The 26,686-nt window shown below is 49.0% G+C and overlaps 1 protein-coding gene across 1 annotated transcript in view; it reads left to right on the top strand.

Annotated features, from left to right (window-relative positions):
- The window catches only part of YPEL1 (yippee like 1), a 221,379-nt gene that overhangs the window by 81,594 nt on the left and 113,099 nt on the right, over nt 1–26,686 (top strand). Inside the window, exon 2 of the mRNA XM_069620061.1 lies at nt 3,859–4,139. Coding sequence (XP_069476162.1) covers nt 4,023–4,139 — 117 coding nt within the window. The 5' untranslated portion in view covers nt 3,859–4,022. The remainder of the gene's footprint in view (nt 1–3,858; nt 4,140–26,686) is intronic.

Below are 26,686 nucleotides of genomic sequence, written 5' to 3'. Positions count from 1 at the left end.
TCCCTTTATTCAAAGGTCCTTAAGCTGATGGTCTTCAACTGGATCCCTAAGTACCTTGAGGATAATGGCCTTGAAGATCCACCTCAATCTGGTATGCGTACTAAACAATCCACTGAGACTGCACTCATGAATTTCTTCAACTTTTTGAAGCCCACCACTCTAAACTCTCCTATTCTGATCCACTCTGCCCCTCTTGATGCTGTCCACTTCTGCTCGGCCCACCTAACTCGCTAGGACCTTGGGTTTTACTGATCTGCTCTTGTCTGGATTATCTTCTACTTGGGGAAGTTCACTTCTTCAAAATGTCATGGAACTGACCCCACCCCTCTCGGACCCAACTCTCCTCTCCCCCCAACACCCTCCCCAAGGATCAGTCCTTGGACCTTTTGCTCTTCACCCTCTATACCTCTGTCCTTGGAAGACTTACCCTGTCATTTGGTTTTAACAATCACCTGTTTGCTGACAATTCATCTTTTTCTCCTTTCCTTCACCCCAACCTTCTCAGAACGGATTACCAACTGTCTCACTGTAACACTGGTATGCACTTCCTTTTGTTGAAGGCTTCAAAAATTGAAGTTGCCTTTTTCTCCTCGCTTCCAATGCCATCCCTACCATCTTGTTTGCTTGTCTCATTGGCTCGCACCTTGCAGCCCTGTTTGATAGCGACTACTGACTGCAGCAATTCATCATTTATGCCTCTGCACCTCGCATTAACCTTCTCAACATTTGGGAAATGTGTCAATTTCTCACTCGAAGGAAGCTGACAAAGGTGGCATGCTTTTGCTTATAGACTTTCTTTAGTTGCTGTAAAACCTTTATTCGCCAGAGTCAATGGATTCAAACACAAATCACAATTCAACAGTTTTACAGACAGATACAGTTGTAAACCTCTATAGAATCGTATACAAATCTGCAATAAACATTTGATTAGGTTGAAATATTCAAAAGATAAAATTAGCACTCAAACATGGATAAAAACCGCTTAAGCACAATCCTCTATTGGGGATGGTAGATACCATGTCCTGCAGTGTTACACTAAGTTAGTCATTGCTCAATTCCTCTTAAGCCATGCTCGATGCACATACTTGGCAACATAATATACCACGGGCAAATTTGATGTTGACTTAAAAAAAATGCATGGCCTCTCGAAACATATAATGCTGTGCAGAACAATGATGTGAGGTACCTGGTCCTTAAACATTTGAGTCTTTCACAGATTAACATTAAATGGAGGTGGCTTTCAACCACATAATGAACAACTTGTGACCGTGGGTGTCCTCCAGCGGCTGGTGCTAATCTGTAAATGTAAACAACCAGTACGAAATTGATGTATAAAGTTTGGGCGTGGGCTGGTCTGACGTCATCAAGCTATTTTTCGTGACCAAACATTTGCTTGAGGTTCAAATATTCTGGGCCGCAGGCTACCACAGAGAACATAGACACCATCTTCCTCCACTTATTGGTAGTTAATCCATGTTAGCTCTCTGTTTAGATTCACAGGTTATTGGGATGGTTCTTCAGAGAGGGTATGAACGAATCATGGGATTTTTGGTCCTCTTCCCGCTGCATCACCCCCACCCCAAATCGACAATATGTAGGCCAAGGTTTCTTGATGTTTGATCAAACTTGGGCTTCCCCGAATACAAAGCCAGTGATATAAAGTAAAGGCCTCCGACTTGCCTTGTCATCAGTTATTAGTGTATATAAATATGATCCATCACTATCCAACATCTCCCTGAGGTGTTTCCCTGCTCAGAACTAATACAAAAGGCTCTGTCAAAATAAACCTCTTCTAGCCTTAACACTATAACTAAAGAATAAACTAACAGAATGGCTCACTTCCCCTGTTGCCTGGATAGCATCTGAAATAATGTTTTCTTGCAATACAAAATGCAAGGCAAATGCCTCCCTTCCCCTGGCTTGCAGGTTTCTCTGTTAACAACTGACTCATTGTATCTCCTTGGGGCCATCTCGTCCCCGTACAAGCACAGTAAATGGCCTTCATGTCTCCTGTGTTATTCATCCTAGTTCCTTTTGTATTTGTTTATCTCTGGTATGGCAACAGTAAATTGGTTGACTTTCATTAAAGTTGTTCTGATCAGTGGGAAGGGCTAGGGAATATTGGGGAGTGACAACATTCAGTTGGTTGTACCCCAGGTGATCGTCCCTGTCCCCAGAGGTGGAGCCCCTCCCCATGAGGTCCTCCTGCATTAAAAGACCCATAGGGGGACTATTGGGTAACGGCTGCACCCCCCTAGCCTCATGGCAAAGGGCTCCCTATCCCTTGGGGAGAAGTGACAACACTTTGTGACTCGTGTTGCATCCCTATGAAAACTAATCACCTTCGTGCTCTGCAAGATATACTACTGTTCATTGCTACTCCTTGCCCTACCCTACTTCCTCGTGCTAGAAGTCCTCACCTTTGCTACCTGCAATCTTTACAACCTACCCATGTCAGCCCCCACTTCTACCTACTGACACTATGTTGGTTTGCTCTCCATGCCCAACTGCTCCCTTTAAAATTCCTTCTATGCTACAGAGCTAGCAATGCCCTTGCTTTTCAGTACCTGTCTAAGTGCATCTATCTACTCACCAAATCATTCCTTTCACTACTGCACACACATCCCATGCCCCTGTGCCGCTTCTTGCTTCCGCTCTTTCTCCCTTCTTTGTTGTAACCTGCTGCCCATCGCAATCCAAGACAGTCCGACTGACTATTCAAAGCTCTGCTTAAAGTTCACTTACTTGCCAAAGTGGGAGCTCCCTCTGCCCTCTTACCCATCCTCCTGACCTAACCCGGCCACTCCCTCGAGAACCGGGTTTGACATTTCTGGGAGCTATTTACTTTAAGCTTCAATCCCTTGAGACCCCCGTTAGCTTGACACCAACAGCTACCAGGAGCTACTTTCGGCTCCCACAAGCATGTGGTGCTGTATACAAGAAATTGTAGTAAATAGATCTGGTGCCTAATACTCATACCTAATGTAACATTAACATTCTCTATTTGGGAAGTGTATAAAGAGGCATTTGCAACATCAACATCATGGATTGTATACAATGGGTAAAAAGTTCCAAGTTTGATTCTCACATAAACCTTACATTTGCAGCATGCATACTAGCACCTGGTTCTATAGAGTTAGCTCCTGCCTACTAGGTGATGCCCAATACTCCAGATCTAGTTTTCGCTCCTGCTCATGAAATCCTAATTTCGACCCCTGCTAGTGCCATTTGAAAAGGTCATACGTTTGTGCAATACTCCTTTAGCTTGAAGCACTTGCTCCCCTTAGGTTAATGCATTGTGGTGGGTAACGATTGGAAAATCAAAGTTATTTGCTATGCTTGTTATTGAAGAGATTTCTCTGCCCCTGTGCATGATCTTGGCACACACTAGTAAATGAGAGACCTAGTAATTATGAATTCAATGAACATGCCCAGGATGAATCACATGCAAGTAACTATTCCAGATCTACAAACTGTGTTCACCCTCCTTTTGTTTATTTACTAAGGGTCGTTTTAAAAAAATTGTATTTCTGGTTCTTTGTATGCAATGCGTTTCAAAGCAGATCAAATGTTTGCAGTCTGCTTTAATACTCATCTACTAAAGAAGGCAATTGAAATTGTTTTAAGTATAGGCTGAATTTTCATGGATAAATTCCAGAAATCTTTATATTACCACGTGGTCTGGATTCATGCACGTGTGTAGATGTTGGGAGTATAATGAAGATATTATGGCGAACTTGGATGGGGAGTACGTAGTTGGATGTTTATTCAAGCATCTTTTTGTGATACTGCAGTGAATTTCTGTCATTGCGTTCTGTCATTGCGTTAGGGTTTCTGATCCTTTCTTCTCTTTTGTAGGTAGTCTGTTTCTCTTGTGGCGTCTGTGTGGAAAGTGCCACACACACTCCAGAACAACGACGGCTTTTGCTTGCATTTTCCAGTGTTTCTTCTGTCAAAGAGTCCAGCAAAGTTGTAATTCTTCTAGTGCCAGCCCTGAGCTGAGTGAAGAGCCACCGGTGGAAATGGTGAAGATGACCAAATCAAAAACGTTTCAGGCTTATCTGCCAAATTGTCACAGAACTTACAGCTGCATTCACTGTAGAGCACACCTTGCCAATCACGATGAGTTAATTTCTAAGGTATTTTTTTATTCTTCTGAATCCTGCATCATTTAAGACTGAGTGGCACCAACTATGTATTTATTTGATGAACAGTAATCATTTTTAACAGAAATTACTTGCAGTAACACACTTACAAATGTCCGAGGCATTCTCACGAAGGGTGCCTGTGCAGTAGCACATAGATGAGAACAAGTGATGAGCCAGTTTCAGGGTGTACAAAAAGTGGGACATATACCAGGGACAAACCAAACAGAAGAAAATGTATATTGAAGAAAAACGGTGACTTACAAAGGTAGCATTTAACCTACAGGGGCAATTGATTCAAACTAAAGAGGTACTATTTAGATCTACAACACCACATTAATCACCACTAGAGGCAGTAGTGGGGTCAGGTAGGGAGGATCGGGTAGAGGGCAGGGGAGCTCCTTTAGCAAGTAAGTGAAGTTTAAGCTGTGCTTTGAAGAGATCCACAGTTGGACTGCCTTTGAATGTTATGGGCAGTGGGTTCCAGTGGAGTGGGGCAAATGGGGGAGAAAGACCAGAAGCAAGAGGAGGCACAGGGAGGGTATGGGACGTTGAGGTCGACTGCTGAGTAGAATCAGTGAGAACAAGATGTGGCCAGTAAACTGAGATCAGACCGATATTGAGAAGCAAGACCATTGATTGCTTTGTAAACTAGCAGAAGGAACTTGAAAAGATGGTGGTTGTGCATGGAGAGCCAACCAGCACGCTGTTGGTAGGTAGAAGTGGAGGACGATCTAGATAGGTTATGGAAAGTGCGTGCATTAATGTTGAGGACTTTGTCTAGAGGAAGTAAAGAGCAGATAATCGGCCAAGGAGTAGGCTTGAGCAGTAGTCCAGTTTGCTGAGCACAGGAGTGGCGATCAGAGTTTTTGTAGGGTGGCTTGTAAGAAAGATACATTTTTCCGAATGTTGAGGTTAAAATGAGCAGCAGAGGCAGTGAGGAATTGTTCCAGTAGTGGGTGGCTATTAAAGGGGCCCTAAAGATTGAGAGACTTGAGAGAGGGAGCAAGAAGGTCAGGCAGCAAGGAGATTGGAGCAGGGAGGCTAGGTTTGGCATTGGAAGCAGAGAGAAAGATGACTTGCGTTTTTGAAGAATTCAGCATGAGGCAACAGAGAACCATGAGGTTAGACAGTTCATAATGTTGTTCTGAGATGGCAGGGGTAGGCGCCAAATTATAAACCTATTTGAGTGTCATCCACAAAAAGGTGACGGGGAAAGCCAAACAATGAGGAGTCTTCCTAGGTAGGAGAGGGGTGGGGGTCAGAGAGTAAGAAGGGGAGGGAGACGTGGTCAATGTCAAAAGTGGCAGAAGAGTCCAAAAGAATTATCATAGAGAGTTTGGAGTGGTGAACCGAAAGGGTCACAAACCAAAACCGTGTCTCCTTCTTTGACTGGCCCTCGGACAAAATCCAGCATTGTTATTTGGCATTTATATAACACTATGTATCATTGGTATGATCTCAAAGTGCTTGTGGGTTGAACGCCCTTGGGGGTGCCGCAGTCCAGGTCAGTCGAGAGAGCTGGGTAGAAGTTAGTGCTTGGGTGCATTCAATATGTTTGCAGCCAGTGTGATTTGTGTGATGGTGGCTGCATCTTAACACTAGGTCCAGTGGTAGTGGGAGCATTCTGGTGGCATTGGGCCTGTCTAGGACATTTGTGTGCAGCTAGGCCGATTTTTTTTTTGTTTGTGGTGTAGAGCTGTGTTCTAACAGGTTGTTGAGGTGTTCATGGAGAATTGTTTGTGTGCAGCTAGGCTGAAATTGGTTGAGGGGTATAGCTGCGCTCCATTGTTGTTTGGTGTAAAGTGGAGCGTGAGCATAGTGGTAGAAAAGGTGAGTGTCTGGAGTGGATGATTTACTCTTAGGATCCCACTGTTTCTGGTTACTTTCTTGGACTGGATGAGCTGGTAGTGATCGTCCCTATGTTTCGCGGTAGCGGTACTCTGAGGTAGATTCACAGGTTGGACCGGAGTAAGTTATGATCGGCACGCTCAGAGGGTCTTTATTCTTAGGCTCAACACTATGTCGAGGAGCCCATTTTCTGGGTTCCTGATTGTGGTTTATGGTGGGTTACAGGGTAGGTCTTAGCAGGATACTTTGATTACGATTGGGGAGGATTAATGTAAGGGTCAAAAATTGTCCTGCAGCGGTTGTGGAAAAAGGTCTGAAGGGGGAGGCCCAAAGGATTATTGCATCCCTCCTAGGGCAAACAAACTCAGAAAAAATTGAGCCGGACCGGATCCACAGAACTGGCAGAATGGCAAAGAGGTTCCAGCGGCAGGCCAAGGGATGTTTTAGCAGCCTTTTCCAGAGATGCGCAGAAGGAAGCGGTCCTGCAAGCAGCAAGGGCACAGGAATCAGTGGTTTATTGATGCACCTCAATATCTTTGTTTCAAGACCTGGTAGCCAGCACGCTGATGGGTCCGGTGGTAAGGGAGCTGGCCAGCAGAAATGGACCTTCCCCTTTTGGTCTTGTTTTTGAATGGGAGGGAACGCCAAAAGCGCATCTCATCTGCCCAGGAGGGAATGGACCTCCTACAGCTTGATTCAAACTAAGGACCCCAGCAAGAGCAACCTTTCCAGGTGGGGAATCTACCAAGACCACACCCCTGGGAATGGACGACGGCAGGAAAAGGCCACTCTGCGGGTTCCTGCACTGAAAATGGGGGTGTGGGTGCAGATGAGGAGGGCTGCAGAACGATGGCTAGCAGCAAGCAAGTAGACCTGCATAAAAGCGGTGGTGGGCTACATCAGAGTTTATGGGGGGGAAGTGAGGAAAAGAGAAGGGGGGGGGGCAGGGACGAACAGCAACCGGAAGTGTGGGATCGGTGCCGGGAGATGAGGGGGGGTTAGTGCGGAAGGGGGGAGGGCCAGTGAGTGGACAAGGGGAAGGGGCAATCTCAGGGGGCCAGAGAGGGGGAACTGGAAGGAGCGGAGGAGTAGAAACCAGAGGCGGAATGGGAGAGAAGGATGGAGGAAGCGATCTATTGATCATTCAAATGGTCACACACAATGTGAGAGGGTTTAACTCCCCTCTCAAGAGGGAAAAATGGGGGCAGTTTACCAGGAAAACCACCCCTGATGTATTTGCAATTCAGGAAACACATTGCCTGAAGAAAGATCTGGCAAGGCTAAGGCTGCAGGCTTCTCCCGAGTCTGTCATGCCTCCAGTGTAACAAAGAAATGTGGCGTGGCACTGGCCATCAGGGATGGGATGGACTTTGGGATAAAATCCACTAGGGCAGATAGAGGTGGCAGATGTCTTGGTGTTAGGGGACTTTGCAGGGGGCACATACGCGTCGATTTATGCCCCTAATGTAGGGCAGGTGTTTCTGGGGGAGCTACTGAACGTCCTGGGCGAATTTGCGCAAGGCCACATGATTCTCTTGGGACTTTAACTTGGCTTGGTCCCGAGAGTTAGATAGCTCTGCTGGGAGGGTTGGGGGGGGGGGGGGGGGAGATTTTGTCGAAGGCCACGCTGGCATTACGGAACAAGTTTGATTCCCTGGGACTGTGACATTTGGAGGGCGGTCCGGGGTAACTGGCAGGGCTTTACTTTTTACTCCAAGGGCCCATCCTTCCACTGTTTGGGTTTCTGCCCCCCTGCAGTCTCTGGTATCGAGGTAGGCCCGCTTGGAGTTGCTGACTGTGCAATGGTCACAATGGACCTACGCCTGCCAGGACGCTGACCTGGGATTTGAGCTGGAGGGTACCAGGGGAAATCTTGCGAGATCTTGTTCTGGAGGATAACTTCTTTGCTCTGAATAAGCCCTCAGCTATGGGGGAGAGTGTTTGCTGGGATGCCTTCAAAGCCACAATAAGGGGAGTGTATCGCCTTAAAAGCCCAGAAGGATAGGCAGCTGCGGGCACTTAAAAATGCAGAGGGGTCACTGTTTGTGCGCCAGCGCTTTTTTTACGCAAAGGCCTACAAGGCGGATAAACTCCTGGCACGTCTGCTCAGGGGGGCAGTCGGTAGCAATGCCATTGCCGCTATAAAAGGGATGACCAGGGCAACCAGCACTCCCGTACAGAGATGATCCAGGAGTGCTTTGCAACCTTCTAGGAGGGCCTGTACACATCCCAAAATACACTTCAGGGATAGGTGGACTTTTTGGATGGGGTTCATCCTCTGCCCCCTTCCCCCCTCGCTGGGAGTGGGGGTGTGGGAAACGCTGGGACAGGAGAGCACCTTGGAGGAGGTTTGGAAGGTCGTAGCGGCCCTCCCCACCAATAAGGCGCCAGGGCTGGACGGTTTCACAGTTAACTATTAAACATTTGTGAGAACTCTGGTTCTGCACCCTACCAGCCTGTTTAATCACTTCCAGGAAGCCGGTCGAATCTCTGCATCCATGGAGGAGGCTAAGATCCATTGCTTCCCAAGCCCAATAAAGACCACACAAAAGGTGTACATCATATAGGCCGAAAGCCCTAATAAATGTGTATGCTAAAATATATACAACGATCTTGGCCAATAGACTAGAGGGGCTCTAAACATCCTTAATCCACCCGACCAGTTTGGTTTTGTACTTAAGAGGCCGACATTCAACAATATTAGAACAGTGGGGCACCTAGTAGAGAAGCCCAAAAGACTTCCACTCCTGCGGTTCTTCTATCCCTCGATGCAGAGAAGGCCTTCAACTGTGTGGAGTGTCCTTCCTGTTCAAAATGATGGAAAAGATGGGACTGGGAGGGAATTTTCTGCATATGGTTCAGGCTAATTTTGTTAAAAAAAAGTGGAATGGAGGAGCAATAAGGTTGTCGGCTAGCGTAACTTTTTAATACTCCAAAAATACCTCCAAAATCAATCCCTTATCTCGGATTTCAGGTGCACGTGGGAATTGTCCCCAGGCCTAAGGAGACATGCAATTGTGAACAAATAGAGAAAGCCTGTTGTTGCCAACGGGTGACCCACATGCCCTCCTAACGGGCAAAGTCCTTCGGAGAAATCCTCAAAAATATCTATTCCGTTGTACATGCGTTAGTCATTTTAATCACATTTTCACAAATCATGTAGTGCTATACATTTGAACCAAAATGCCCAATGCCTGGACTTGTGAACATATTTTATGGCTGATATCTTTCAGACAATTTTGAACTCAAAAGTTAGTAAAGAACAAAGACTTGAACCAGCAACACAGCTTAATTATAATAAATGAAGTCTAAAATTTCCATTTTAAATGCCAACACGTTTCAGATATGCGGTTATATCCTTCCTCAGGGCTATGAGCTGTCTTTTGAATGTTAAATAAAATTGAATATTCCTCTGTAACCTACAGCAAGTAATACCTTATTGTTCATTTCAATAACTTTTTGTAGATACTAAGCAAAATGCTAGATAAAAATGAGGTATCGCTAACCTACGTTGTCTGTTGATTCACAGGCGTAGAGTCTAACCTGTAATTAAGTAAACACTATTCTCCAGCATTGGATCTTCCATGGATTCACATGCTTAGAATATTCCCCGTCGACAGACTGGGAACCCTCGGTACGCTTATAAAGCCGTTTCCCATAGGAAAACGTTCGACACTTGTGTCCTATCTATGTCGTTTTGGGCCCGCGCACGCATGCCCCACTAGGACGTAGCGGTATAAATGACCCGCCCCTGCGGCTCCCTTCAGATTTCAACCGTCTCCAAAGTAGTGGGAGCACCTTGTGTAGTCTACTACTACTTTGTCTAGGTTGTGCTGTTGGAGTTTCTCCTGATGTCAGGGAAAGCGCTGTTCCGCCCGTGCGCTACATGCGGGTTGAAGAAGGTGTACGAGGGGGACGGACATATGAATTGCATATATTGTCTACACCCTCATCATTCGGCAGACAAGTGCGACATATGTAAGGGCTTCTCCCAGAAGACTCTTAAAGATCGAAGACTTGTGGCATGGTTAAACGATGGAGCGGGGGCATACCGCCTTCGGAGGTGGGCTCCACACGCAGCGTGGCCTCGGTGTCTAAATCTTCAGGGGCTCCACGCCGCTCGACATCGTCGGAACCCCCGGTGAAGAAATTGCGACCTGCGGAAAAGGAATCATCGAGAAGCCATTCTAAGGGACTCTTCGTCGAAGAAAGCCTCGTCATCCTCATCTTCAACGAAGAAAGACAGAAAAGAAAAATCTAAATCCTCATCATAGATCGACCACGAGTCGAGATGCAGAGAAGCACAGGTCGATTTCGGAAAAGGCGGGAACGCCTCAAGGACCTGCACGACCACCATCGTCGATGGCAGGGCAGTCGTCGACCACTTCTCTGCCACTGACAGAATGGTCTCAACCGTTCTTGGACCGCAGACCGTAACGACGATGACGGGGCCAGCTGTTGCTTCGTCGACGGAGATCCCGCAAGAGGCCTGGCGACCAGAGCTATACGACCTAGTTTTGCCGGAGACACTACTGCAGCAACAGGCCTTGTCGGTGTCCTCGGGAGATGAGGATGTGCGAGTAGCTGGCCCTGCAGACCTCGGGTTACGAGGGATTACCAGGCCTCTCTCCGGGAGCATTCCGAGGTCTACCCCCTCTGCTCAATCCGCAGTCACTCTTGTCGCTGGAGGTCTTATTCACGTTGCAAATGTTGCTGAAGACACTGGACGACAGACTACCTCAAGCAACTCCGGCTAGGTCGGCCATTGACGAACCGGGGCCGTCACGTCGGCCACCTCCGTCAACCCCCACGGCATTGCCAGCGGGTGGAGACCTCTCGGCTCCACGCCGCGAGGAAGGAGAGCTGATGGATTCGGACTCGGACAGTAGAGCCTTATCGGATGTCTCGCTTTCCACCTCCAGGGATCCAACCTGGGAGTCCGAAGCAGAATTAGAAACCCCGAGAAGCCCGGCTCAGCGGTCTCCCCCGGACGACATTGGGTCATTTCACAACATGATGGCCAAGGCTTGTACAGAATTTGGGCTGGCCCAGGAAGAGGAGAAAAAGGACTGTTTTCTTTTCGACCACATGGGAAAGAGGAGAAGGTCAGTGTTTTCAGTACCCAGCCTGGATCATGTGTGGCAGGAGGGGTTACAGACCATGCGCCACCCTTTCTCGGAACCAGCGATAAAAGGTCGTCTGGAGAAAAAATGTAAGGCTCCAGAGGCTACCTCCCAACCAACTCCTGACTCAGTGGTGTCGGCAGCGGCGGTGAGAAAGGCGAGGGCCCAGCACAAATGCACGAAGCCCCCCCCCCCCCCCCCCCCCCGCAAAGTGATGCCAGAAGACCGGATGCTTTCGCCAAAAAAGTGCTGTCGGTAGGTGCTACCACAGTGAAAGTGGCCAATTCTCTGGCCATAGTAGCCAGATACGACAGGGAGATGTGGCACCGACTGGCTCCCATGCTGGAGCATCTTCCGGAAGAACATTGCAAGGCGGCGATGTTACTGGTCAGGGAAGGTGAAGAGGCCTCCAATCATGCCATAAACATCGCGGTGGACCTCACGGAATCGGGGTTTAAGCAGGTGAATAACGGTGTGGTTCTCTTAAGGCAGGCATGATTGAATGCACCAACTTCCGACCAGATGTGCAATACAAGGTGCTGGATATGCCTTTTGAGGGAGACCTTCTGTTCGGCGAGAAGGTGGACGAGGCCCTGAAGGGCATGAAAGAGGACTCGGACACAGCGCGTTCCTTGGGGGCCCTTCAAAGTGGTTGAAGTTTCCGGTCTTTTCGTCCCTTCAGGGGAGCATCAGGAAATTCCAGATTCTCGGCATCGAGAGACAGATTGTTCAGTAGGCCAGCATACCTCTCCCAGGGATACAGACTGGCTTCTCAAGCGGCAAAATGACGCCGGGACTACCAGGCCCCCAAAAAGAAAACAGGTTACTCATCGACGAGGGATAAGCAGACCAAGGACTGTTAGGCAGAAACCTGTGCAGTTCCCTTAGGGACCACTGCAAAAGATTTAAGACTACAGGTGTTGGCAGTAAACCCACTTGGTAGCAGTCTGTACCACCCAGATTTACCTGGTAGCTGTGGCTGAGCAGTCAGACTTCCCTCAAGAAGAGTTAGGCAGTATGCAAAGTATACACAATAGGTACCCAGATACAATAATACAAGCAAACCCTGACCAGAGCTTTGGTATCAAGTATATAATTATTTATTAAAAAACACAGTTTGAAACACTCCAGCACTCTTATTGTAAAATGTTCTAAACACAGTTACTATTGTAATATATACACCCCTTTTCCCTTATCGGATAAATCACAGTAAAACGCCACTTATTTTCATACAGAGGTGAGCGCTTAACTAGATTGCACTATACTAAGTTTGTGGGAAAGGGAGGGAAAAAGACAGAATATGGAAAGGTACACCACTCTAAGATTCAGGAACACTGATAGCAAGGCAGAAGAGCAAAAGTCACTGGTGAGCCAAAGTCCAAAGGCTGGGCCCACTCTTAGAGAGAGCAGAGCACAAAATGCGCCCAAGATCACAGTTACGCTAGGCTTAGAAAGTCTTGCAGAGGGTTAAAAAAGAGTTTAGAGAGGCTTAGGAAAGTTTAGCCAGGGTGTCCCAGGCTAACCCAGGTTGGAAAGCCGGGGGCTAAATCTACCCCGTACAGTCGGTAGCAAGGGAGGCCAGGCGGGACACGGTACCTTAAGTGGGAAGGATCCTCCAGCGGTGGTAGTTGTTCCTGGTAGTGGGTGCAAGTTGCGTCGTCGTCCAGGGGAAGAGAAGATCTCGACTTGGAGGAAAGATGAAGGTCGTTGCACTACCAGGGAAGAAACCAGCCGCGGAGTCTTCCGGTTAAAGGTGGTACCTTTGATTCACGGTCGTGGTAAAACCTGGTATCCTGGTTGCCGGGGTGCTTGGCACAGGCAAGGCGGCCACGAGGTACGTCGGGAAGGCGAAAAGACGGTGAAACTGGTTATCCCCACCAGTCAAAGGAAGAAGACTCTCCGGCGGGAGATCTCCTCTGTCGTTGGGAAAAGTGGTGAGGCGGTCCAGCAGGGCTCCACCGGTGGTGGTGTCGTGGCAGGTCGGCTTGGCTTCTCCCTCATCGGATTCTTGGGTCCTGTGGCGACTTCTGAAGTTCCAGTCCCCAAAGCCCTGCTTTTATGCAGCAAACCCCCATTCACGCAGCCTAGCTGTCACTCAAACAACCACTTGGGCCAATCAGGATGGAGTGCGACTTGAGTTGCATAGGCCACTCAGTCCAGGGTGCCTAAATTCCCCTCCACCCCTCCTAAGTACCCCAGACAGAGTGGCACCACTTTGGAGGGCTTCTGTGGAGAAGCCCACCAAAAAGTGGAACAAAGGGCTCGACTTGGGTTGGAGTCACAGAAGAGAACACAAACGCCATTTTAGAATCAAGTTTTGGCAAAAAATACCAACCGGAGAATTAATATTAATTAAATAAACCGGCGGTATGTTCGAGGCTACCGTAAATAATTAAATAAAGATAGTAGCCTAAAACAATGGGAAATCCCATAGGAAAATATTCGCGGTTGAATATAAAAAGTAGTATCCACTGCCACCAGCCAAAACTCGATCAGGGGGGACGGAGACGTGCCCCCTCGACTAACAGACCCCGGGGCAATTGAATTGCCCCAGCCAGTACGTCCACAATATTATGGTTTGTACTGGTTCTGTTCAGAATTTAAGACTAGTAAAGTCAATGGTGACTTTACATGCCCTGGGAGACAGTAGTCAGTCCCAGGGTATGGAGTCTACTGGGGGGGGTCACTATGACACCCCTGTGTCTCTGCACTGAGGATGCTGTGTAACACACATAACAAACACATGAAGCCCTATGGAGTAAAAGACCCCATAGCCCATTAAACACATCTAGTTTCAAAGAAACACACTCAGATCATGCCCAAGAGTGAGGGTAAAAGAGTCTCACTCTTGGCAGGAGAAAAAAATAAACCCCAAAAATCCAGCAAAGCTGCTGGGGGACTCACTAGGTTAGGAAATTCAGCCTAAACAGAGGATTCTCCCTAACAAGGACCAGCAATGACGGGCATCGGAACGTTCTGGGAGGCAGGGTATCGTGCTACATCAACGAATGGGAGCAAATAACGGATCAATGTGTGTTGGACACTGTAAGACACAGACATTCCCTGCAATTCAAAAGCAACCCTCCGCACATTCCACCGGCGTTTGTAGCTCAACCCCATCTGAGCGTGTTGCAGCAGGAAGTAGCACTTATGCTACAAAAAGGTGAATTGGTTCTGTCGTCAGAGGAGTCAAGGGGTTTATTCCCGATACCTTGTGGTTCAAAAACTAAACGGAAAGTGGCGTCCCATTCTAGACCTGTGCGATCTAAACAAATGGTTGAAAAGCCTAAAATTCAAGATGATCACGCTCCAAGAAGTGATCCGGTCAGTTCAAGAAAGGGACTTTCTGGCGTCTCTGGACCTGCAGGACGCGTACTTCCACATACCGATGTGTCGGCGACACAAAGTTCCTAAGGTTTGTGGTAGGGCGGACTCCCTACCAGTTCACAGTACTTCCTTTTGGGCTGAAATCCTCTCCCAGAACGTTCACGAAATGTTTGGCACCGGTGGCAGCCTGGCTGAGAAGGCAAAGCCATCATGTATACCCGTATCTCGACGACTGGTTGGTGAGGGGGTCCTCCCCTATGTCGACTTACACAAGTTTCCAGGCCACCATGCACCTCTTAAAAGGGCTGGGGTTTGCAGTAAATTTCGAGAAATCCTCGTTAACACCGTCGAGAAGCTTGGTGTTCCTGAGCGCACAGTTCGAGACCCAGTCAGGGTTAGTGAAGCCATCCCTCGACAGAATCACCAAACTCAAATTGATTGGCAGGTCAGCTGAAAATCAATACCAGACTGTCAGTGAGAAAATATATGTAAATTCTGGGCGCTATGGCGTCCTGCATTCCTCTGGTGGGCAACTGCCGCCTGTTCATGAGGCCGGTGCAAGAGTTTCTGGCGGACCGGTGGACGCAGGCCCAAGGGCTCTAGTCGGACAAACTAACCGTCGACGACGGACAAGCTCCTACTAGCTCTTCAGTGGTGGCAAAGCTTCCAGAATCTATCCAGAGGGGTACCCCTACAGGAGCCGGAGTTACGGCTAACCATAGTGACGGACGCGTCCCTGACAGTTTGGGGAGCACACATGGGCACTCTACAAACGCAAGGTTGTTGGTCTCGGAGGGAATCTCTCCTGCACATCAACTTTGTGGAACTGAGAGCAGTGCGCTGGGCCCTGAAGTCGTTCCTGCCGCACATCAGAGGGTCCATAGTGAGAGTATTGACAGACAACACGACAGCGATGTTTTACTTGAGGAAGCAAGGGGGCACGCGATCCAGAACGCTTTCCACCGAGGCTCAGAAGGTGTGGCATTGGGCTCTGAAACACGATCTATCCATCGTAGCTCATCATCTTCCGGGGGTACGGAACGAGCAAGCGGACTCGCTCAGCAGAAATATGGTCCAAATTCACGAATGGGAGATACAGCGTTCAGTTGTCGAAGGTCTTCGAGAAATGGGGACCGCCTCCGCTGGATCTCTTCGCTACGAAGAGGAACAAGAAGTGCGAAATGTATGCCAGCAGGCGGCCACAGGAAGGCTCTCTGGGGGAAGCGTTCTCCTTTCCGTGGACGGACAAGTTCCTCTACGCCTTCCCTCCGTTCCCTCTGATACGGAGAACTCTGCAGTGGATATGCAGGTACAGGTGCAGGGTCATCCTAGTGGCACCGTGTTGGCCGAGGCAGCCGTGGTTTTCCGACCTGCTTCACCTGTCAGTGGATCAACCAATAACGTTCCCAATCTCCTGTCCCTTGGACGAGGGAACAGTGTGGCATCACAATCCAGACAGTCTCAGTCTCACAGCTTGGCTCCTGACTTTTCAGAATTTGGTGCCTTGAGCATTTCGTCGGACTGTCGGAGGATCCTGCAAGCAGCCAAGCACCTTCCACCAACAAGTCATACAAGTGTAAGTGGAGAAGGTTCTGTACGTGGTGTCAATGACGGACAGGAGTGCAACCTGTAAAGGTCACTCCGGAACAGCTTCTGCCGTATCTGCTACACCTAGCGAAGAGCGGATTATCTTTTTCATCAATAAATGTACACCTGGCGGCCATCTCTAGGTTCACGAGGAAAAGGAAGTCATCTCCCTTGTTTAGTGACAGGTTGGTGAAACCCTTCATGAGGGGTTTGTTCCGGACGTTCCCTCTGGGTAAACGTTTTCCACCAACGTGGAGCCTTAATATGGTGCTAGCAGTGTTAATGAAACCACCCTTTGAACCAATGGCCACATCGTCGATTAAGTTCTTGTCATGGAAAGTGGCCTTTCTAATAGCTATAACATCAGCTAGGCGGATCTCGGTATTGCAAGCGTTGGTCATGGACCCTCCGTACCTAAGGTTTTTTTTAAGGACAAAGTAGTTCTGTCAAAGAATCCTCATTTCGAAGGGATTGTGTCCTCCGACGTATTCCTTATCTATGATATTTGTATCTCCAGCTTGCTGGCCTCAGAATTTTTTTTCCCAGTAGAGGGCGCTGTGCGTCGACGTCCGTCGAGTAGGTGCTCCTCGACGGCCACCGTATCGACGCCAACGTCATCATGCCTATAAATGGCCACGCGCAGCGTCTGTTGCTCAGTTCCGTTTTTCTGCGCTTCGTGTGCCTCGGAATACCGTTGCTCAGTTCGTCAGTCGATTTATATTCATATTTCCTTGAGAAAACCGACTAGTACTCGATGGCTTCCTCCTCCGACAGGATCTGTTTGTGGTGTCTGGGAATCTAACACCAGTGTTCGGAGTGTGAGGAATGCCTATCCATGATGGCGAAAGCCTTGAAGGAGCATAAGGGGAAGCTCGAGAGAGGTACGTCAGTTTTAAGTTCCTCGAAAGTTTCTGCGGTAGAGTCGAGACATTTGTCTCCTCACCGTCGAAAGCATTATCAGTCTAGGTCTCGAAGTGGCTCCCACCACTCGTCGAGGTCTAGACACTCGAAAAAGAGACGAAGAAGATCCCCTTTATCGTCTTCTAGTTCCCCTGAAAGAGTAAATTGCCCCACTAAACACAGCTCTCAAGCTGAGTGGGAGGAATTCAGAAAAAAGATGCTAAGCGTCTTCGAGAAAGCGGCCTCGACCCCCTCAAAGTCAGCTGAGGGTGATACCCCGGGTGAAAAGCCCAAAAAATCTAAACGCCGCGAGTCAAAGCACCCGGCGAAAGAGTCGACCCGAAAGCGCCATGAGCCATCGGGAAGTAAAGCATCTTCGACGCCATCGTCGAAAGCCCCTTCGAAGCATAGATCGGCGCCATCGACGCCGTTATCTAAGGGTTCTTCGACGCATCCGTCAATCGAGTCGCCGCCGATTAAAAAAAAAAAAAAAAAAAACCACGGCTACGCCACAGCCAACGGTTACACAGAGAGCCTCCGACACGACGTCGAAAGTCGTCGACATCCTCGAGCAGGATTCCAATCCTCTCGAGTTCTTCGAGGCCTCTTCCAGTTTTCTCGGCGCCTTCGAGGATTTTTACATCGACATCGACCTTTTCAAGGCCACTGATGATGGCTCCCTCTGCTTTAGAGATGGGTTTTATACCATTTCACCGGCCAGCATCCCCCCTTAACTTCAATTTATGAAGAAAGGGAAGATTCGAAGGGATTGTGTCCTCCGACGTATTCCTTATCTTAGATATAAATCCTTCAGCTTTGCTGGCCTCGGAAAATTTTTTCGCCAGAGGGCGCTGCGCGTCGATGATCGCCGAGTCGATGACCCTCGACGGCCTCCGTGCCGACGTCGACGTCATCCTGCCTATAAAGGCCGCGCGCAGCGTCCGTTGCTCAGTTCCGTTTTTCCGCGCTTCGTTGTGCCTCGGAACACCGTTGCTCAGTTCTCGTCAAGATAACGTATATAATAACTACTATTTACCTCGATATCGATGGCATCCTCCTCCGACCCGACGACCCCTCGGTCCGGTTTCAAAAAGTGCCGAGACTGCGGGAAGAAAATGTCGTTGACGGACCCTCACAGGGTCTGTTTGTGGTGTCTGGGAATCACGCACCAGAGTTCGGAGTGTGAGGAATGCCTTTCCATGACGGCGAAAGCCTTGAAGGAGCGTAGGGGGAAGCTCGAGAGAGGTAGGTCAACTTTAACTTCCTCGAAAGCTTCTTCGGTAGAGTCGAGACGTTCGTCTCCTCACCATAAAAAACACTCTCGATCTAGATCACGAAGTGGCTCCCACCACTCGTCGACATCGAGACACTCGAAGAAGAGACGTAGGAGATCCCCTTCGTCATCTTCGTCGAGTTCTCCTGAGAGAGTTCATTGCCCCACAAAACGCAGCTCGCAAGCTGAGTGGGAGGAATTCAGGAAAAAGATGCTAAGCGTCTTCGAGAAAGCGGCCTCGTCCCCCTCGAAGACAGCTGAGGGTGATACCCCGGGTAAAAAACCCAAAAAATCTAAACGCCGCGAGTCGCAGTACCCGGCGGAAAAGTCAACCCGAAAGCGCCTCGAGCCATCGGGAGATAAAGCATCATCGACGCCATCGTCGAAAACTCCTTCGAAACAGAGGTCGGCGCCATCGACGCCGTTGTCGAAGGATTCATCGGCGCATCAGTCGATCGAGTCGACGCCGACGTCGACGCCGATATCGACGCCGGTGAAGGAAAGAACCACGGCTACTCCACAGCCAACGGTTAGACAAAAGACCTCCGACTCGACGCCGAGAACGTCGACGTCGTTCTCGAGCAGGACTCCGATCCTTTCGAGTTCTTCGAGGCCTAGTACACATTTCTCGACGCTTTTCACGGCGCCTTCGAGTACTTTCACGTCGGTGTCGACGACATCGACGTTTTCAAGGCCTGTGATGATGGCTCCTTCTGCATTGGAAATGGGGTTTATACCATTCCAAAAACCAATGTATCCCCCTTTAACCTCGATTTTTGAGGAAAGGGAGGATTCAGAATATTGATTTACAGAGGACCACATCACCAGAGCCAGAGACTTTCGCCTCTGAGGAAGGAAGATTAAAAAATCTTCAGGATGCACTTCAGGAAGCTAGTGGCTTGGACACTTCTCCTGAAGCAGAATTTATCAAACCAGACCCAGGAGAACATGCGGAGACTCCATATAGAGCTCTGATGTCTAGAATCATAGAATTTATGGGTTGGTCTGCACCTTCTCCTGCCTTTCAGCAGGATGACCTCACTGACATACTGGACAAGGGCCCACAGGAGGATCCTGTGGTTCCATTTCACTCTGCTCTACAGAGAAGGATTTTGACAAACTGGGAAACGCCAGAAATTATCCCGGCAGTAAATAAAAAACTGTCAACAAAATACAGGGTGGCTAGTTCTGACCCTGAATATTTGTCAAAACACCCTACTCCTGAGAGCTTGGTTGTACAGGCTGCAACCTCATCAGGCAGCACATCTGCATACCCCACTGCTCCGCAGGATAGGGATGACAAAAAGTATGATGCCATGGCTAAGAAGGTTTTTTCTGCCTGTAGCATGGCGTTAAAGTCTATTAACGCGACCTGTACGCTCGCTAGGTTCAGCCACACCCTTTGGGAGTGCGCTTCATCAGCGGCTGACTGCCTCCAAGAAGGAGAGGAAAGGGACGCATTTTTAAACATCATCAGGGATGGTAAAGATGCGATGTGCGAGACCCTACAAACTGGCCTAGATTCTGCTGACAGTATCAGCAGGGCCATGGCGGCAAGTACCACAATCCGCAGGCATGCGTGGTTGAGGAAGTCTGGTTTTGCCTCTGACGTGCAGACCAGGCTTTTGAATATGCCCTTTGACGGTTCTACCCTCTTTGGAAAGAAGGCGGATGACAGTTTGGAGAAACTGCAAACGTCCAAGGCAGCAGCCAAGTCATTGGGAGCTGCTATCCGTCAGAATACCTTTCGTCCTTCGGGATCATCGTGGAGAGGACGGTCCTTTCGTTACTATTCCTCATATGGAAGGGGCAGGGGACGACCGGCTCAAAGAGGCCAAGGAAGATTTACCCGTGGTGGACGGGGTAGGGGAAAGAAAGCCGCACCCGCAGGAGCAGGAGCCACTTTACCTTCGGCAACTGCATCAGCCGCTTCAAAACCACTCTGAGGTCTCCCCTCACAGAACACCAGTAGGGGGCAGGTTAACTCACCATCTGACGGAATGGCAGGCTATTACGTCAGATGCTTGGGCTCTGGAGACAGTGGCCCAAGGTTACTGCCTGCCCTTCCTACATATCCCTCAGAGTCATCCACCGGGGAACAACCCTTTGAAGCTTCCAGATCCGCTCCTCTTGCAGGAGGTTTTAGACCTGCTAGAGAAAGGTGCCATAGAACTGGTACCTGTAGCGGAAAGGAACAAGGGTTGGTACTCCCCCCTACTTCATAATACCGAAGAAGGACGGAGGACTGAGACCCATCTTAGACTTACGGGAATTGAACAAATTCCTCCGAAAGGACAAGTTCAAGATGGTGACTCTCTCTCAGATCCTTCAGGCCCTCCAGCTTCAGGACTGGTTGGTATCTCTAGACCTCCAGGACGCTTATTTCCATGTGCCGATCCATCCCAGGCACAGGAGATACCTGAGGTTCGCAATTGGCAGCTCTCATTATCAATTTCGAGTTCTGCCATTTGGGCTAACCTCCGCCCCGAGGGTCTTTACCAAGCTAATGTCGGTTGTGGCTGCAAGTCTAAGGAGGGAAGGGATTCATGTCTACCCTTACCTAGACGATTGGTTGATCAGAGCTGTATCTTCGGAACAGGCTCAGAGACAACTAGATTATGTTTGCCACTTCCTTCACAAGCTGGGCTTCTCCCTCAATTTAAAGAAGTCACAGATGATACCATCACAGAGACTCCAATTCATTGGAGCAGTCCTGGACACTTCCCTGGGAAAAGCCTTGCCACCAGAGGTGAGGGCTCGAGATATTCTGCAGATGGTCATCAGATTTCAGAATGCCCAATATCTCCCAGCCTACGACTTTCTGAGGTTGCTAGGCCTCATGGCATCCTGCATATTCCTCGTGCCGGAGGCTCGCCTGAGAATGAGATCCCTCCAGTGGGCACTGAGAACTCAGTGGTCACAGTTCTCAGGAAGGATGACAGATCTCCTTCGGATCCCGGTCAAAGTAGCCCGAGACCTTCAGTGGTGGGCCTGTCGGGAGAACATCCTGAAAGGAGAAATGTTTTGGCAACCATGGCCGGAGATAACAGTAGTCACGGATGCCTCACTCACGGGGTGGGGAGCTCACGCCAACGACTTGACCATCAGCGGTCGTTGGTCTCCATCGGAGTCCAGACTACATATCAACCTGTTGGAGCTGAGAGCCATCAGACTAGCGCTGAAGGCTTTTCTGCCGTCTGTACGGGGAAGAAACGTCCTAATAATGACGGACAATACAGTGGCCATGCACTACCTCAACAAAAGAGGAGGCGTAGGCTCACTACCACTGTGCAGAGAGGCGATGCAGCTCTGGTTTTGGGCAATTCAGGAAGGAATCTCTCTATCGGCAATTCACCTAGCCGGAGAGAAGAACTTGACAGCGGACGCTCTGAGCAGGCAGAGCACAGTCTCTCACGAGTGGGAGATAGCTCAGGAAGTCCTTCAAGAATTCTTCGCCCTTTGGGGAACCCCTCAAGTGGATCTGTTCGCCACCAGTATCAACAGGAAGTGCGACAGATTTTGCTCAAGGGAATTTCCCCCGAGAGGAGCTCTAGGAGATGCGTTCGTAGTGGACTGGGAGTTCCCACTTCTGTACGCGTTCCCTCCGGTCCCTGTCATTCCTCAAATGATCAGGAGGTTGAGAAGGTTTCGGAAGACCATGATCCTAATTGCCCCGGATTGGGCCAGGAGAACGTGGTACCCGGACCTTCTAGACATGTCCATCTGCCCTCCAATTCGACTGCCATACAGAGAGGATCTTCTCTCGCAGAAGGAAGGTCAGGTTCTCCATCCAGCCATCAAGACCCTCAACCTTCACGCTTGGTGTCTGAAAGGTTGAGGTACAAGGATTGGGACCTTCCGGATGATGTTATGGAGGTGTTGCTTTCGGCCAGAAGGCCGGCAACTAAAACTCTATACCGCTGCCGTTGGAACAAATTTTGCAGCTGGTGCAGAGAAAAGAATATTGAACCCTTTTCTTGTGGTACACCTATGGTGTTGTCATTCTTACTTTACCTGGCTAATTCAGGCCTACAGGTTGGCACAATTAAGGGCTATCTCGCAGCGCTATCAATCTTTAAGCGCACTGCAGAGGAGCCTTCATACTTCAAAATTCCATTGGTAATACAATACCTAAAAGGATTAACTAATGTTTATCCCCCGAAACCTTTTCAAGTTCCCTTATGGGATTTAAACCTAATTTTAAACTTCCTAAAGGGTGCCCCTTTTGAACCACTACACTCTTGTTCATTGAAGCTTCTCACCCTCAAAACTGTTTTGCTAATAGCATTGACATCTGCTAGAAGGGTTAGCGAGTTGCAAGCCTTATCGTGTAAACCTCCACATACAATCTTTTACAAGGACAAAGTTGTTCTTCAGGTGAAGCCTAACTTCCTCCCGAAGGTAGTCTCGGAGTTTCACATCACTCAGAAGATTATATTACCTTCTTTCTACCCTCCTCCTCATCCGGGGAAGGAGGAAGAGAGACTGCACAGGCTGGACCCTAAGCGAGCCTTGAGCTTCTATATCAGCAGATTGGCTAAGATCAGACAAGCAGACCAACTCTTTGTAGGTTATGCAGGACATAAGTTGGGCCTTCCAATAACAAAACAAACCATCTCCAGATGGATTATTTTAGCCATTCTGGAGTGCTACAAATTGGCAGGAAAGGAGCCTCCTCAAAATCTAAGGGCTCATTCTACCAGGGGTATCGCAACATCCTCAGCCCTTCAAAGAGGGGTGCCAATTCGAGATATATGTGCGGCTGCCACATGGTCGTCCGCACATACATTTACCAAATTCTATAGCCTGGATTCCTCCTCTAGTCAAGAAACTAGATTCGGCAAGGCTGTGTTACACTCTGTCCATTCTGGAAGGGTAACATAACTTTTATTACTCCCGCCTCCAGTCACAATACCACTGCTATGGGAGTCTATCTAAGATAAGGAATACGTCGGAGGACACAATCCCTTCGAAGAACTAGTTACTCTTACCTTGTAACGTTCTTTCGATGGGATGTTCCTCCGACGTATTCCTTATCGACCCTCCCATCCATCCCCGCAGTATGACTTCCTGTGGGTTTGCAGCCTATGCTCCTTCAAGGTGATTAGTCTAATCCAAAAACATTACTGGGGACTACAAAACGGAACTGAGCAACGGACGCTGCGCGCGGCCTTTATAGGCAGGATGACGTCGACGTCGGCACGGAGGCCGTCGAGGGTCATCGACTCGGCGATCATCGACGCGCAGCGCCCTCTGGCGAAAAAATTTTCCGAGGCCAGCAAAGCTGAAGGATTTATATCTAAGATAAGGAATACGTCGGAGGAACATCCCATCGAAAGAACGTTACAAGGTAAGAGTAACTAGTTCTTCTGATCAAGAAAGGCCTTTTGGGCTGCAGACGACCACATCACCTGAACCGGAGACTTTTGCCTCTGAGGAAAGAAGGTTGAAAGACCTTCAGGATGCATTACAGGAAGCAAGTGGCCTAGACACTTCCCCAGAAGTGGAATTTGTCAAACAAGACCCAGGGGAACATGCTGAAACCCCTTATAGAACCCTGATGTCAAGAATTATGGAGTTCATGGGTTGGTCTGCGCCTTCACCTGTTTTTCAACAGGATGACCTCACAGATATTCTGGATAAAGGTCCACAGGAGGATCTGTGGTTCCCTTTCATTCTGCTTTACAAAGAAAGATTTTAACTAACTGGGAAACTCCTGAAGTTGTCCCTGCGGTTAACAAGAAGTTGTCAGCGAAATATAGGGTATCTGCTGCTGACCCTGAATACCTATCTAAGCACCCTACTCCAGAGAGTCTGGTGGTCCAGGCTGCAACTTCCTCAGGCAGTACATCTGCATACCATACTGCTCCACAGGATAGGGATGATAAAAAATATGATGCCATGGCTAAAAGTTTTCTCGGCCTGTAGCATGGCTTTAAAATCTATTAATGAGAATTGTACGCTTGCTAGGTTCAGCCACACTCTTTGGGAGTGTGCTCATCATCAGCTGACTGCCTACAGGAAGGAGAAGAATGGGACGCATTTTTAAATATCATCAGAGATGGTAAAGATGCAATGTGTGAGTCCCTTCAAACTGGCATTGATTCTGCTGACAGTATCAGCAGGGCCATGGCGGCAAGTACCACAATCGGCAGGCATGCGTGGTTGAGAAAGTCCGGCTTTGCTTCTGACGTACAGGCCAGACTTTTAAATATGCCCTTTGACGGCTCTTCCCTATTTGGTAAAAAGGCGGATGACAGTTTGGAAAAACTACAAACATCAAAAGCAGCAGCCAAGTCACTAGGAGCTGCAATCTGCCAAACTAATTTTCGTCCCTCAGGATCCTCTTGGAGAGGAAGGTCCTTTCGCTATTATTCCTCATATGGAAGAGACAGAGGACGGCCGGCTCAAAGAGGCTAAGGAAAATTTACCCGTGGTGGACGGGGTAAAGGAAGGAAAGCCGCATCAGCAGGAGCAGGAGCCGCTTTACCTTCAGCAAATGCATCAGCCGCTCCCAAACCACTCTGAGGTCTCCCATCACAAGACACCTGTAGGGGGCAGGTTAACTCACCATCTGACGGAATGGCATGCTATTACGTCAGATGCTTGGGCATTGGAGACAGTTGCCCAAGGTTACTGCCTACCCTTTCTACGCATCCCTCAGAGCCATCCACCGGGGAACAGCTCTCTGAAAGTGCCGGATCCGCTCCTCTTGCAGGAAATTGTGGACCTGCTAGAGAAAGGTGCCATAGAACCGGTACCTGTAGCGGACAGGAACAAGGGCTGGTACTCCCCCCTACTTTCTCATACCAAAGAAAGACCGAGGACTGAGACCCATCCTGGATTTACGAGAATTGAACAAGTTCCTCAGGAAGGACAAGTTCAAGATGGTAACTCTCTCTCAGATCCTTCAGGCCCTCCAGCTTCAGGACTGGTTGGTATCTCTGGACCTTCAGGATGCTTATTTCCATGTGCCAATCCATCCCAAGCACAGGCAGTACCTGAGGTTCGCAATTGGCAACTCTCATTATCAATTTCGAGTTCTGCCATTTGGGCTGACCTCCGCCCGAGGGTCTTCACCAAGCTAATGTCGGTTGTGGCTGCAAGTCTAAGGAGGGAAGAGATTCACGTCTACCCCTACCTGGACGATTGGTTGATCAGAGCAGTTTCTTCGGAACAAGCTCGGATCCAACTAGATTATGTCTGCCACTCCCTTCACAGGCTGGGCTTCTCCCTCAATTTAAAGAAGTCTCAGATGATACCATCACAGAGACTCCAGTTCATTGGAGCAGTCCTGGACACGTCCCTGGGAAAAGCCTCGCCACCAGAGGTGAGGGCTCAAGATATTGTGCAGATGGTCACCAGGTTTCAAAATGCCCAACGTCTCCCAGCCTATGACTTTTTGAGTTTGCTAGGCCTCATGGCATCCTGCATATCCCTTGTGCCAGAGGCTCGCCTGAGAATGAGATCCCTTCAGTGGGCACTGAGGACTCAGTGGTCACAATTCTCAGGGAGGATGACAGATCTCCTCCGGATTCTGGACAAGGTAGCCCACGACGTTCAATGGTGGGCCTCTCCAGAGAACATCTTGAAAGGAGAACTGTTTTGGCAACCATGGCCGGAGATAACAGTAGTCAGACGCCTCACTCATGGGGTGGGGAGCCCATGCCAATGACTTGACCATCAGCGGTTGTTGGCCTCTATCGGAGTCCAGACTACACATCAACCTGTTGGAGCTGAGAGCCATCAGACTGGCACTGAAGGCTTTTCTGCCGTCTGTACGGGGGAGAAACGTCCTGATAATGACGGACAATACAGTGGCCATGCACTACCTCAACAAAAGAGGAGGCGTAGGGTCACTGCCACTGTGCAGAGAGGCGATGCAGCTCTGGTTTTGGACAATTCAGGAAGGAATCTCTCGGCAATTCACCTAGCCGGAGAGAAGAACTTGACAGCGGACGCTCTGAGCAGGCAGAACAGTCTCCCACGATTTGGGAGATGGCTCAGGAAGTCCTTCAAGAGATCTTCGCCCTTTGGGGAACCCCTCAAGTGGATCTGTTCGCCACCAGTATCAACAGGAAGTGCGACAGATTTTGCTCAAGGGAATTTCCCCAGAGAGGAGCTCCTAGGAGACGCGTTCGTAATGGACTGGGAGTTCCCAATTCTGTACGCATTTCCTCCGGTCCCTGTCATTCCTCAAATGATCAGGAGGTTGAGAAGGTTTCGGAAGACCATGATCCGAATTGCCCCGGAATGGGCCAGGAGAACGTGGTACCCGGAACCTTCTGGACATGTCAATCTGTCCTCAAATTAGTCTTCCGTACAGAAAGGATCTTCTCTCGCAGGTCAGGTTCTCCATCCAGCCATCAAGACCCTCAACCTTCACGCTTGGTATCTGAAAGGTTGAGGTACAAGGATTGGGACCTTCCAGATGACGTCATGGAGGTGTTGCTTTCGGCCAGAAGACCAGCAACTAAAAC

Source organism: Ambystoma mexicanum, chromosome 10 (assembly GCF_040938575.1).
Source record: "Ambystoma mexicanum isolate Mex_15411 chromosome 10, UKY_AmexF1_1, whole genome shotgun sequence".
Lineage (NCBI taxonomy): Eukaryota > Metazoa > Chordata > Amphibia > Caudata > Ambystomatidae > Ambystoma > Ambystoma mexicanum.
This window is presented reverse-complemented; position numbering and strand designations above follow the sequence as displayed.